Source organism: Jaculus jaculus, chromosome 5 (assembly GCF_020740685.1).
Source record: "Jaculus jaculus isolate mJacJac1 chromosome 5, mJacJac1.mat.Y.cur, whole genome shotgun sequence".
NCBI classification, from domain to species: domain Eukaryota; kingdom Metazoa; phylum Chordata; class Mammalia; order Rodentia; family Dipodidae; genus Jaculus; species Jaculus jaculus.
Window position 1 is genome coordinate 27,667,432 of NC_059106.1, and position 14,596 is coordinate 27,682,027.

Here is a 14,596-nt window from a genome sequence, read left to right on the forward strand (position 1 = left end):
TGGGCATGCCAGGGCCTTCAGCCACTGCAAACAAACTCCAGACGCCCGCGCCCCCTGTGCATCTGGCTAACGTGGGTCCTGGGGAATCGAGCCTCAAACCGGGGTCCTTAGGCTTCACAGGCAAGCACTTAACTGCTAAGCCATCTCTCCAGCCCTAAAAATTCACTTTGTGTAAATGACAATTTCATATGGTAAGATGTGGAATATTGGTCAGATTGTATCAGGTAGATAATGTGATCATTTTATTGTAATGTTTAATAATTTCTTGCAAGTTTTCATTACTTTATACTTTCTGTGTCTGGGAAATAAAGATGTTGTTTAACCTGAAAAACAAAACAAACAACAGCAACAAAAATAACACTGAATCTGAAGCGACAGACAGCACAAGACCTGTATGAGAAGCTAGGCTCCCTGATGTCTGTGGGCGGAGCTATTGTTAGGCCAGAGGGGTAGTACTGCAAAGAAGACCATCTCTGGCCTCTGGGTACACTTTGGCTTTTGGTTAAACTTTCACTCCACAGTAGTTGCTTTCCCAATGCTGTGACAAATTCTTGAGAAGAAATCTGGAAGGAAGAGTTCATAACAGTTTACAGTTTAAGGGTGTGGCAGAGGAGACATGAGAGAAACCCCACAAAAACCCCACTGAAGCTGGTCAGCTTCAGTCCATATTCAGAAAGTAGAGAGTGTACACACCTCTGCTTCGCTCACTTTCACCTTTTTGTTCAGTTTGAGAAACCAGTGCTTGGGATGGTACCACTCACAGTGTAGGGTGTATGTTGACACCTAAATTAGCCTAATCCAACAACTCCATCACAGACATGCCCAGAGTTTTATCTTTGAGGTGATTTTAGATCTTGTCAGGGTGACCATCAATATTAATCAGCACATCATCCAATACTAAAGATGTTTTCTTTTTCCTCTTGGATGTCCCTGGAATGAAGCCACACAGAGCATGATACTTATGCCCAAAGGCTTTCTCTAGTCAAATAAAACTAGTGGCTCTTTGTATCCAAAGTCAAGTGTCTCCTTTTCTTATGTCACCAATCTACCATGAACATCTCTGTGGTTATGGTATCTTCCTTTGTTTCTCTCTTAAATCTTGTTTTCAGCTCCATTCTTTACTACTTGTCCTTTGATGCTCAAACCAAGTGATACTTCATGTAGCCTGTAAAATGCATGGTACATTCATAGCACTTGGTCACAGCCATAGCGCATATTCCATGAACCTCATTCTGTTGCTATGCACAGCTTCAGGTGGGTAGAGTTTAAGACTCCCTTCCTCCTAGTTTCTATTCTCAGCCATAAGAACTGAGACAGACCTGCATGTGCTACTTATCAGTATGCTGAATAAATAAATGAAAATATGTTGGAGCTCATCTTCCCTCACACATGAAAAGGAGGCTTAATTTGATTCCCTGCCCTGACTAAATTTGCAAAGCAGGAAACCCACAGAGCAATCTTCCCCCGACATTTGCTGATAGCATCCCAGTCAGTACTGGTAGTTTTCAGACAAATCCAATTATAAATGGTTATATTCATTTGGAAAAATCAAGAACTGGCTTTGAAATCTTTCCCCACAAATTAGATTGAATCAAGATCATTTTCCCAAGCTTATAAATGCTTGATTGGCTTTGTTTGATGCCTCCTGATTGTAGCCCAGCCCTGTACTGCTGGCTTTATTTTTTTATTTTTTACTCACCAGGGTGTTGTGATGTTTGGATGATGTCTAAAGACAAAACAAACACCCACTATGAAACTCCTTTGTAAATAATAGCTCAGCACAGTAACAGAACCTCTGCAAATAGCACATTTGGCAAACTCTGAACTCAGTTAAAGTAAGCAGAAGTTTGAGATGGGCATAGTGTATTAAATTTTGGGATCAGCCACACATGACTTATCAACCTCCACTCAGGCCCCAAGAGAGGATGCAGGATCACTGTACTGTGACTAGATTTGAGGGACTGCACAGGGAGTCAGCTCTGCCCTTACCATGTAGTTTCCACCTTAGTCTCCAGAAGTTGCTCACACTTTGTCTTCATCTGTGATAATCTTCATCTCAGTCTATCATTATGTGTGATCCCAGGCTCAGACCCCTTTAAAATACCGAGGAGGCCACTGTCCTATTTGCCTTGACCCAGGTGACTAGAGCCCAGCCCAAGCACTTAACCCAGCAGGTGAATCATGTTTGGGGGTGAAATGGTGCCCTAGAGAAAGAGTTTTGTCATGGGCAAAAAATGTGATGGAACACTAGGTGCCATGGATTTGTACATTTTTCACAGGGCTCCAATTCATAGCTAATTTATCTTAGGTTACCATTTAAAGCAGAGAAGATGATAATGCTCTAGATTCTTCATCAAATTAGTTAAGTAAATAATAGCTACTGAAATGATCTGGACAGTGATAAATCTGAGAGGAATTCACTTACAATTCCAAAATAACTGGTCAAACTTTGGCTGGAGAATTTTGGATGTGTGATCAATCAGAAATGAATCATTTTAGCCATGACCCATGGTTGAAGATGTCAACACAAGGTTGGTAAGTAAGTTCTTACAAGAGGCTAGGTGTCTAGGAGAAATCAGTCAAGATGGTATCTAAGTGGGGGTTCAGGAAATTTTATTTCACTGTTAAGCTCTTAAGTTAATTGTGTATGCTCAGGAACTCAACTAAACATACACACACACACTCTCTGTCACACACACATACACACAAACACAAAACAAAAAGATATAGATTATAACTGTGAAATGTACCTACATTACCTGCTTATTACATATGTCTCTCAGAATTTTCAGATCTACAGGTTCTTTCTAGCTATATAAATGCTGCTTTCTTGGTGAACCTGGTACCAGTACATGGATGAAGGAGATAGACATAGAGGACACTCAATTCCTACCAAACCAGATGTTGCAGTCCGGTTCGCATTGCTGGTAAAAATCACCCAACCAAGAGCAGCTACTGGGAAAAAGAGATTTATTTTGGCTTACAGGCTCGAGGGGAAGCTCCACGATGGCAGGGGAAAACGATGGCATGAGCAGAGGGTGGACATCACCCCCTGGCCAACATAAGGTAGACTACAGCAACAGGAGGGTGTGCCAAACACTGGCATGGGGAAACTGGCTATAAAGACCATAAGCCCGCCACCAACAATACACTCCCTCCAGGAGGCATTAATTCCCAAATCTCCATCAGCTGGGAACATAGCATTCAGAACACTTAAGTTTATGGGGGATACCTGAATCAAACCACCACATTCTGCTCCTGGCCCCCATAAACTGATATCCATACATGATATAAAATACAATGCAATCAGTCTGACTTTAAAAGTCCCCATAGTTTTTATCAATCCCAATGATGTTCATATATCCCCATAGTCCAAGATCTTTTAACTGAGCCATAATACCAAAAAATAACCTCAAAAAACCCATAGTGGCACAGAATAAATATTCACACTGCAAAAGATGGCATTAGGCATAGCAAAGAAACATTCAACCAATACAAAATTTAAAACAACCAGGGCAAATATCAAACTGTAGCTTCAAGTCCAGCAACTCTAGCCAGTGATAAATATCCAAGTCCGATAATTCTAACCAGCAACAAGTCTCTGGCATTCCAATTCCGCCCCTCCAGCTAGGCTACTCACAGTCCTGGGAAACTTCATCGGGGCCGGCAGCTCCTCGGCAGCCATCTCATGGTCCCGGCATCTCCACTGGGTCTCCACTGCAAGCCACGGTTCATCCTCATGGCCCCATGGTGTCTCTATGCAGGCAACCAGCAAACCTGCTTCACACTGTCCATGGCCATTTCCCAAACACAAGACCATGTTGCAAACTCAATGACCCTCTTTTCAGCATTTCTTATACTCCACAATACCAGGTAGGGTGCCAATTTGTTAATCCAGGGGGGGATTAAAGCAGACTTTGAAGAACAGAACTCCTTAATCACTCAGGCCCCTTCTAAAGAGTCTACATTTTTCCTGTTGCCCCAGCGCAGGTCAGCTAGCCCAGCCTCAAAAGTTGTGATCTCTCAGTTGCAGCTGAACGGGCAACAGTTCACCCAAAGATTTTTCTTTCTGTGTCATATCCTTCTGCACACAGTTCATTTCTATGCAAAGCAACCCTGCACAACTTCTCAGGACATGGGCATAAGAGCAAGCTTCTCACACAAACTGCAAGCCCAGGCAAAGCTCATTCTCACCCTCATAAGCCAAACCTCACAGTCCATAGTTCTTACTGCCTTCGGGTCTTTCAGCTCTGACCAGAATAGTCCGTCAAGCTGTACTTACAGCACTGCAAGGCATCTCTTAGGCCAAGGTTTCAAATCCTCCCACATTCCTCTTGAAAATCAGCTCCAAAAGGCCGAAGCCACATAGTCAGGTGTCTAGCAGCAACCCCACTTCTGGTACCACTTTACTGTTGCAATCTGGTTCGCATTGCTAGTAGAAATCACCCAACCAAGAGCAGCTTCTGAGAAAAAGAGATTTATTTTGGCTTACGGGCTCGAGGGGAAGCTCCACGATGGCAGGGGAAAACAATGGCATGAGCAGAGGGTGGATATCACCCCCTGGCCAACATAAGGTGGACTACAGCAACAGGAGGGTGTGCCCAACACTGGAATGGGGAAACTGGCTATAAAGCCCATAAGCCTGCCCCCAACAATACCAGGAGGCATTAATTCCCAAATATCCATCAGCTGGGAACCTAGCATTCAGAACACCTAAGTTTATAGGGGACACCCAAATCAAACCACCACATCAGATATCCAGAGACAGAGGCTCTCAAGACCTCATCACTGAAGTAGACCTAAAATGAACCCAACATGGCTCTGGGAAATTTGCAGAGGGGGTGGAAAGATTGTCAGAGCCACAAATAGGTCATTATGCACAAAGACATTGCCTGTTCCTCATAACTGATGACTGCCCCTGTAATGCATGACCTCCATTCCCCACTGAGGAGGTTTCCTTCTGTGGAGGGAGGACAGGGAGGAGGCTAACATGGCTGTATGCACACTGTGTACAAAACTAATAAAAAGTAAGTTTTAATCATTAAGTCATGGGCTGAGACCCAGCTGAAATATCTGGCCACATTCTGAGTGTAGACATGTTCATAAATGCAGGCCATCTCCCTGTTTATTGTGTTAGCAGAGCAACTTCTCCTGAAGCTGATCTTGTCATATGAAAGATCAGTGTCAATGCATTTGTGCTCTGGTCACCCAATCAAGACTTAAAAGTTAATGTGTTCTCCCTGTCAGAAGTCCTCAGACGAAAAGTCTCATGACACTTCTGTGCATCAGTCCTGAGGAGATCACTATAATTGTGTTATTACTACAAGAACTCTTCTTGGATGATCCCCTCTGGTCATGCATTAAAGCTTTTAGTTGCATGAGTTTTATCTTTAGCAGCATTTGACACACTTCAGATGTGATGGTACAGTGACCTGGATATCATTGGAAGGAGAACTGATGTTCAAAATGTGTATTTAGCCTCATTGGTTTTCTCTGAACAGCCCCAGGACTAGCATTCAGCTAAGCAGCTGCACATAATTTGCCCATTTAATCATCTCCAGTAAAGTGAACCATTCTAATTGCTCATACAGTTCAGATTTTTCATTGTAAGCATACAACATTTTAGCATGAAGAGATAGGGGGAAAGAGAAAGAATAGTTAGCCAATTGGTTCTCATATCCTGCTAAGGGTATTCATAACATTAAGCTTCTGAATATTTTCATATTGTTGCCTGCTAATTTGTCTTTTTAGTACACTCATATATAATATATACTTATGTAATACTTTTAGCTATGGTGATTCTTAGATTCTGCAGTGACACAGGAATTTAAGGAAAAAGGTCTAGCTTTCTTCCCTTATGTTCAGAAGAATTTAAGTAAAAATACTTTATGATGCAAATACCATAGCTGGGGAGATGGCTTGGCAGTTACAGACACTTGCTTGCAAAGTCTGTTAGCCTGGTTTCAATTCTCTATACACACTTAAAACTATATGAACAAAGAGATGCATGCATTTGGAGTTCATTTGCAATGGTGAGAAGCCCTGATATAGCTATGCTGTCTCTCTTCTTGATAAATAAGTAATTTATTATATATATATGTGTGTGTGTGTGTGTGTGTGTGTGTATATATATATGTATATATATATATATATGTGTGTGTGTGTGTGTGTGTGTGTGTGTGTATATATATATATATATATATGTTGCAGTCAGCAAGTTGACTATGTTTATTAAAGTCACATAGATGGTTTGACAGAAGGGCACAATAGAATGGCATCACTGCTCAGTATCAATCACAGTGAGTTACAAGAACACAGCTAGCTCAAAATATTTTGTTTTAATTAATTAATTTATTTGACAGAGAAAGAGAGAGAGAGAGAGAGAGAATGAGTGTTCCAGGGTCTCCAGCCACTGCAAACGAACTCCAGATGTGTGTGGCCCCTTGTGCATCTGGCTAATGTGGATCCTGGGGAATCGAGCCTGGGTCTTTTGGGTTTGCAGTCAAAGGTCTTAACTGCTAAGGAATCCCTCCAGCGCTAAATATTTTTTTTTTAAGTCACAAATAATCAGGGTTAGAAAAGTGGCTCAATCATTAAAGTGTCTGTCTTGAGTGCATTAAGACTTGTTCAACCCCCAGAACCCATGCAAAAATGCTGGGTGTGCCAGTATGTATTTATAATCCCAGTACTCAGGAGACAGAGTCAAGAGGATCACTGGGGCTTACTTCCCAGCTAATCTAGACTATTTGGCAAGCTCTAGACCAGGGAAAGATCTCATCTGAAGATGTGGGAATGGGGTTTTGAGGATGATACTTGAGGTTGCCTTCTGGCACTGGCAGAAACTCTCTGTCTCTGTCTCTCTCTCACTTTCTCTCTTTCACACACACACACACACACACACACACACACACACACACACTCACACACCCCTACACATGATTTTAAATGATGCAACTATTTGATTAAATTTTTCATATCCATAATAGAATGATTTACACAATGCCAAATCGTCTTGCAAGGAAAGATAGTTGATTAGAATATGTATGCTCAGGGTCCAAATGTGCCGGAACCTGTGGGATTCCTAGAACCATCCAGTACACTAACCGTACATAAGAGAAAACAAAACTAATACTGCAAAACCTCTGGCCTTACAGAACAGTGGAAGATCTGGGGAAATACTAGGACCTGCCCAAACCAGTGTAACATGTCAGCCCATGGCATCAGAAGTCAACCCCTACATCATTCTCTCAGTTAGGGTAGGAAACAATGAGGATAGGAACATGTAGGGTTCAAGTATATGTTGATGGGGCTTTGGAGCTGAAAATCTCTACTTGCAGTTAGGGTGTCCTCACACTCTAATAAGGGTGGTGCAGTGACCCAAGTATACTAAATGAGAAAAAAATACTCTATTAGCAATTAGGTGTCAACCATCTGTTTCTCCAGGTTTGAAGAAGTCCAGGTTGCAAGCAGAGGAGAGTGGGACCCAGTCTTAACACTCTCACTTCAAGTGTACCTATAAATGTCTTATGTTTATTTTTCTTCTCATCTTCCATCATTATTTGTAATAGCTTCTACTAGAAAAACACAAGTAGGACCTGTGTACAAATAATAAACAATCAGATATTGAGTTTTATTGCAAGAAACTGGCTCACTGGAGTATAAAGTATGAGAGCTTCCATTATCTCTAGAGTATAAACTATTGGAGTTTCCATGATCACTGGGGTATAAAGGGTGGGAGCTTCCATGATCACTGGGGTATAAAGGAAGGGAGCTTCCATGATCACTGGGGTATAAAGGAAGGGAGCTTCCTTGGTTGCTGGGGTATAAAGGAATAAAGCGTCCATGATCACTGGGGTATAAAGGATGGGAGCTTCCATGGTTACTGGGGTATAAAGGATGGGAGTTTCCATGATCAATGGGCTACTTCTACACTAAGCACCTCTGCAAAACAAACAGCTGAGCAAACAAATAAATAAAACAATGCTGTAATTTAATCTGAGTTTGAAGGCCTGATGGCCAAGGGAGCTGAGGTAAGAGTGTAAATCCCAGCCCAAGGGCTAGAGAAGATGAGATATAATACCATGGGCTAAACATGAAGGTAGGGAATACAAAAGTGGGATTCCTTCCTTTCTTGGCCTTTTGTCCTCCCCATTAGTAGGATTAAACAATCCCTATTCTCACAGAGGACATGTGCTTGAATCTGGCCACTGACTCAAAAGTCAGTGTCATCTAGATCCCCCCCTTGCAGAACCAGAAATACAATTGCATTTGTGCACCATACAGCTGGTCCAGTTGGCACACTAAATGCTTCTGGACCTTTAGACTGAGCCCTCACCAAAACCTCAACAGCTCTTGTATATATGACTAGGAAAGCTGCCTGGGATTGCCCATGGCTTTACTCTTCTCCCACAGACCAACCCATATCCTGACAGTCCCTTAGGAATGTTTTCTTTTAAATATTTTAATTTTATTTATTTACTAGAGACGGTGGGGAGGGGAGCATACCAGGGCCTCTAGCCACTGCAAACAAACTCCAGATGCATGCATCACCAAATGCATCTGGTTTATATGGGACCTGGAGAATCAAACCTGGGCCCTTAGGTTTCACAGGCAAGTGCTTTAACTGCTAAGCCATCTCTCCAGCCCCCTTAGGAATATACTAATGCATAGATGTGAGTCTGTAACACCAATGCTACAACAGTCACCCCTGCACTTCTTCCCATTCCTATTTTTTCATAAGATAAAGAACCAGAACCTTCCTGTGGTCTAAAGCCTGCTGTTATTGGATCCCTACCTACCTTTGCCACCTACCCTTGCTTTTGTGAAAGCCCTTCCTTCTTCTCATTCATTATTCCTAACTGGTTTGTTGCAGTCAGGTTTGTACTACTGGTAGAAATCACCCAACCAAGAGCAGCTCTTGTGGGAAAAAGAGGTTTATTTTAGCTTACGGGCTTGAGGGAAAGCTCCACAATGGCAGGGGAAAACCCTGGCATGAGCAGAGGGTGGACATCTACCCCCTGGCCCACATAAGGTTGGCAACAGAAACAGGAGAGTGTGCCAAATACTGGCAAGGGGAAACTGGCTATGACACCCATAAGTCCGCCCCCAACAATACACTCCCTCCAGGAGGCAGTAATTCCCAAGTCTCCATCAGCTGGGAACTTATTATCCAGAACACCTAAGTTTATGGGGTCACCCGAATCAAATCACCACACTGGTCCAGTCACTACATAGGAACTACAATTTCTCTGTAATTCCACAGTGGTGTCTTATTGCTAATTTTCCTAAAATTTTACACACAATATGCTTTTTGCTGAAAATGCTAGCCAGGGCACATTCATTCCTCTCTCAGTCTATATTACTTTCATATGAATATACACCTATAAATCTTTGTCCTGTCTATTTATTTTTTTCTTTCCCCAGGATCCAATATCCATCTCCCTTTTAAAGCACATTCCCTATTGTAAAAGATTTTTCCATATGTATTTCTTGAAAAAAAAATTTTTTTTTTCCTAGAGCTTGGCAAATGATTGACTTGCCATATGGACTTATTTAGTGAGTGAATGTGATTATTTTTATATCTTTGGTCCTCTACAAAATGTTGATGCTTCTTCTGTCCCCTACTGATCTCAGAGTCTCAGATGGCCCTTTACAGATAGCACCATGATTTTTAAAACATAGTCAGAAAACAGTCATGTGTATGTATCAGAGCAAAGGTGACATATATTCCTCTGAGTCCTTGCAGCTGAATGTGGAGTGATACTGAAACGAAGGTCAGTCCCAAGTGGTTGTTTATATCGGCTGTCAGAGTGCAGAATTAAAAACGGCTTTTATATGTTTGATCTATATTGTTTTCCAGGGTAACGTCACTTTTTCCTGCTCCGAGCCACAAATTGTTCCCATCACATTTGTCAACTCCAGGAGCAGTTATCTGCTGCTGCCCGGCACCCCTCAAATTGATGGGCTCTCAGTGAGTTTCCAGTTTCGAACATGGAACAAGGATGGTCTGCTTCTGTCCACAGAGCTGTCTGAAGGCTCTGGGACGCTGCTGCTGAGCCTGGAGAGCAGAACACTGAGACTCCTGATTCTGAAAGACTTAGGACCTGGAGCTGAAATCCTGACAGGTATGTTTTGCTGACATTACCTTGAATTCTGGTCTTTCCCATTGACTGACATGGTTTCTTTGTCAGCCAAGCCAGCTATGGCTTGTTTCTGACCAAAACATACTGAATCTCATGGGATGCAGGATGGCTCCATCTTCACATGTTTACTGGAAGTATTAAGAAAAAAACTTACCAACCCCCATGACCCTAATTAGCAAAAAGCAAAAGCAATGCAGTCAGAAGTAACTGCCAATCCTTGCTTCTCAGCAGACTCAACAGGGAAGCAGGAAGTGGAATTCCTATGGAGATCACATAACATACCCGTTATCTGAACACTACTCTGCTAGGTCCTCTGCAGAAATCACATATATCATATGTCATTTTTTTCCTGTGATCACTCAAAGAAATGATTATTTTCTACTATATAGATGAGGAAATGAAAAGTCTTGTCTGAAGTTACATGTTTCAAAATGATGTAGCTGGGATTTAATTTAGAATTTGTCTGACTCCTATGTCTACACTTTTTTTTTATCAAAATATTGCACGATTTTATATAGCTCCTAAATTCTCTTTCACATTAAAGTTAGTGAATTTTAGCTGGGTGTGGTGATACATGTCTTTAATCCCAACACTCAGTAGGCAGAGTTAGGTGGATCTCCATAAATTCAAGGTCATCGTGAGAGTACATAATGAATTCCAGGTCATCCTTAGCTAGACTGAGACCCTACCTTGTAAAACTAGAAAAAAAAAAAAAAGTGAACTTTAGCAGTAGTATTTTTTAATGTGTTTTAAATACAATGAATACATACTGTTTTATGTGGCCTCTGGGTTTGGCTAATCTTTTCTAAGTGGGTCTAAAATGGCTAAAGTTTGGGAATACTAGTTTTCATTGCATTGGAACATAATTCTTTCTTTCTTTCTTTCTTTCTTTCTTTCTTTCTTTCTTTCTTTCTTTATTTATTTATTTAATTTATTTATGAGACAGAGAAAGAGACAGATAGAAAAAAAAAGAGAGAATGGGCAATCCAGGGCCTGTAGCCACTGCATACAAACTCCAGACACACGTGTCCCCTTGTGCATCTGGCTTACATGGGTCCTGCGGAATCAAACCCTGGTCCTTAGGCTTCACAGGCAAATGCTGCTGTAACAGCTAAGCCATTCCCCCATCCCCATGGAACACAATTCTTTTACTTAAAATATATTTATTTATTTACAACCAGAGAGAGAGGGAAAGAGTACCTGAGATAAAGAGAGACAGAGGGAAAGAGAGAGACAGAGAGGGACAGAGAGAGCAAGCACCTGTGCCCTCTACCACTATAAACAGATTCCAGGCACATGCACAACTTTGTGTATCTGGCTTTTTGTGCATATTGGGGAATTGACTTCCCACTGTCCCTCATGGTTTTTAAATAAGCACTTCCACTGATAAGTCATCACACCAGTCCTGGAACACAGCTCTTAATAAGCAGCAATATAAAACAGATCTGTGAACAACTGTGTTTTAAAACATGCTGCATCTTCCATCTGGGTTTCTTTCCTTTGTTCGCATGCATGTTTGTATGGTGAGAATGCACATGCATATATGTATTTATATGTGTTGTACAGGTGTGTTTGTGGGTGCATTTATGTGTGTGGAGACCAGAGGTTGATTTCAGGTACCTCCCTTTATTTGAGTTCCAATTTATTTATTGAGATAAGGCCTGTCACTGAATCCAGAGCTCACTGAATTCGCCAGTCTAGCTAGCAAGAAAACCCCAGAGATTCACTTGTTTCCACCTCTCCAATACTGGGATTGAAGGTGCACACTGTCATGCCTGGCATTCATGTGGGTGCGGGGGATCCAAACTCTGATCCTCATGTTTGTATGTTAAGCACTGTAGCCACTGAACCATCTCCACAGCCTCCAGCTGCTTCTTAAACATGGAATAGGAGAGTCTTCTCCCTACTGCTTCATTTGCTATCTTGTGGATGACTTCTATCCACCAAGCAGTACTGTGTTTAGATAAGAAGTGATAAGTAACGTACTTCCAACTGCCAGATATTGGGCTGAGACTGAGGTATATTAATTGGCCAAGAAACCCCATTGTCAAATTAACCTGAGAAGTCACACGAGTCAAACATCTCTCTGGCATACTGTGGACCACTATTTAATGTGCACGCCTTTCTATTGATATGTAATTCTTCCCCCATTGATCTTTGAATTTTATTATTAAAACAGGATAAAATATTAAGTTAGATATTTAAATATATAATATAACATTCATAGTCTGGCTAGGCCATGGGATTTCTCCAATGCCAGTAATTGAGCAGAAGGGCACGTCAAGCCCTTGGGAGCAGCAGGAAGGTCTGGATCCCAAAGACAAGTGCTAAAGTACCTCCTCTCCTTCCTGCAGCTCAAGAAATCCTTTGGAACCCAGAGTCCTATGTAACCCACTCTGCATTACTTATGTATAGCTGCATAACAAATAATGCCAAAATTAGTATTGGAAACAATATTCATGTGTATTCTGTTGAAAATGAAAGTTGAATTTTTTAGGGAGGGGGGTTGAGTTGAACTTTTAGCCCACTTCACACTTACCTGGCTGGCACAGTATCAATCCCCAGCAATAGGCACATTTCATTGATCTTACACATGTTATATTTCCATATTCTCTGCTGTTCTGTTCTGTGTAACAAGGATAACATATTATCCATAGTTTTTTTTTTTTTTTTTCTACTCCTCCACCACCAACAGCAGCACACAGGATGGGCAATGGTAACTGTCACTCTCCAATACCTTCACTTTAAATAGGATAAGTCCATTCCTCTTTTAAATATAAACTACATTAGTGATTACCTTTTCAGAAACAATTCCCCGGTGTACTCTCTTTAAATGCTATTATTTACCTACAGTTGAGATATACACACTAAAGTACATGAAAGATTCTTAATATCTACTGGTATGTGAGCCTTCACTTGTAGCCTTGAAACTGAACAGATGTACTTTTCCTAATAAAAGACAAACACCTCTCTTAGCTGTGTGATTCTTTAGTTGGAATTTCTACTGTGTATGGAAGCTCAAAGACAATTTTGTTTGTCTGAGAGGTCTCTTCTCTGTGACTTCTTCACTGTCTCTTTCCATGGCTCTGAAACCCGAGCAACTCACCTGGGTGATGCTGGCTCAGGGTGTTAAAGGAGGGCAGACAAACTGGTGACAGGGCTGCAGCTATCACAGGGTCCAGTGACATGATGCTTGACATGCAACATTTCCCTGAAGCTGCTACTAGAATCAGAACATTCACTTCTAAGATTATGTTTGCTCCTCTTCCAACAGCTGCTGAGAGAATGGGAGAGAATACCCAAGATAGACGCATGGACTCTCCATAACATAATCTCTTGGACATGACATCTCATCACTTCTTACATACTCCATTTATTAGAAAATATGACATGAGTTCAGCTTATGCTTAAAGTGATGGATATTATACAAAGGTGTGACTATAAGGAGGCCTAGATAATCAGAGATCAACTTGGAGACAGCCTGTCTCATGAAAGGTAGAATACATATCATGTTCCAAAACTGTGGCTGTCATTCATGAAATAACATGTAGAATACTTAGCATTATATGGAGAAGCAATTTAACAAATGTATTTTTCTTCTACTCTGAGTTAGGACCTACAGCCAGAGAAGCATCATCTCTCAGGGTCATAAAAACTAAGAGTGAATTTTAATAAACAGAGGGGTTTTCAAATATTTATTAGAGTCCCAGTAATGGAGGCGAGTTAATCACGTTGAATTATAATAGTTTTCATGTTCAGAATTATACAAGTTAAGCTGAAGTGAGGAAGAAAAACATGACCTGGCAATGGGCTATTTCTTACTAATGGGTGAGATGACTAAGTATACAGACTTATATGCCTTGGGCCAAAAAGTCAGTTTTCATAAGAGAGTCACCCATGAAAAGAAAAAGATATACCTTCTTGGGCATGGACACCTTAAAGGAGAACACTTACTTCTCTGAGCTTTAGTCAAATATAGCATTTTTTGAGTTTGAGTTTTAAACCTAAACATTGCTTTAAAAACAAACAACAGGGCTGGAGAGATGGCGTAGCGGTTAAGCGTTTGCCCGTGAAGCCTAAGGACCCCGGGTCGAGGCTCGGTTCCCCAGGTCCCACGTTAGCCAGATGCACAAGGGGGTGCATGCGTCTGGAGTTCGTTTGCAGAGGCTGGAAGCCCTGGCGCGCCCATTCTCTCTCTCTCCCTCTATCTGTCTTTCTCTCTGTGTCTGTCACTCTCAAATAAATAAATAAATAAATAAAAATTTAAAAAAATATTAAAAAAAACCAAACAACAACAAAACAAAAACTACCCCTCCATTTTAACCATGTTCAAAGATTATAACTTGTAAAAAAAAAAAAGTTAAAGCATTTCTTGTAATATTCATAAAAAAGGTTTTATTGACAATTGTCATACATTTGTGTGTTATGTTTTTAAAATATATTTTACTTATTTA

General features: G+C 41.1%; 1 protein-coding gene across 2 annotated transcripts in view; it reads left to right on the forward strand.

Moving 5' to 3' along the window:
* The window catches only part of Cntnap5 (contactin associated protein family member 5), a 768,721-nt gene that overhangs the window by 401,229 nt on the left and 352,896 nt on the right, over positions 1–14,596 (forward strand). For both annotated transcript variants that reach the window (XM_045150560.1, XM_045150562.1), the window contains exon 8: positions 9,860–10,124. In XM_045150560.1, the coding sequence (XP_045006495.1) occupies positions 9,860–10,124 (265 nt within the window). The remainder of the gene's footprint in view (positions 1–9,859; positions 10,125–14,596) is intronic.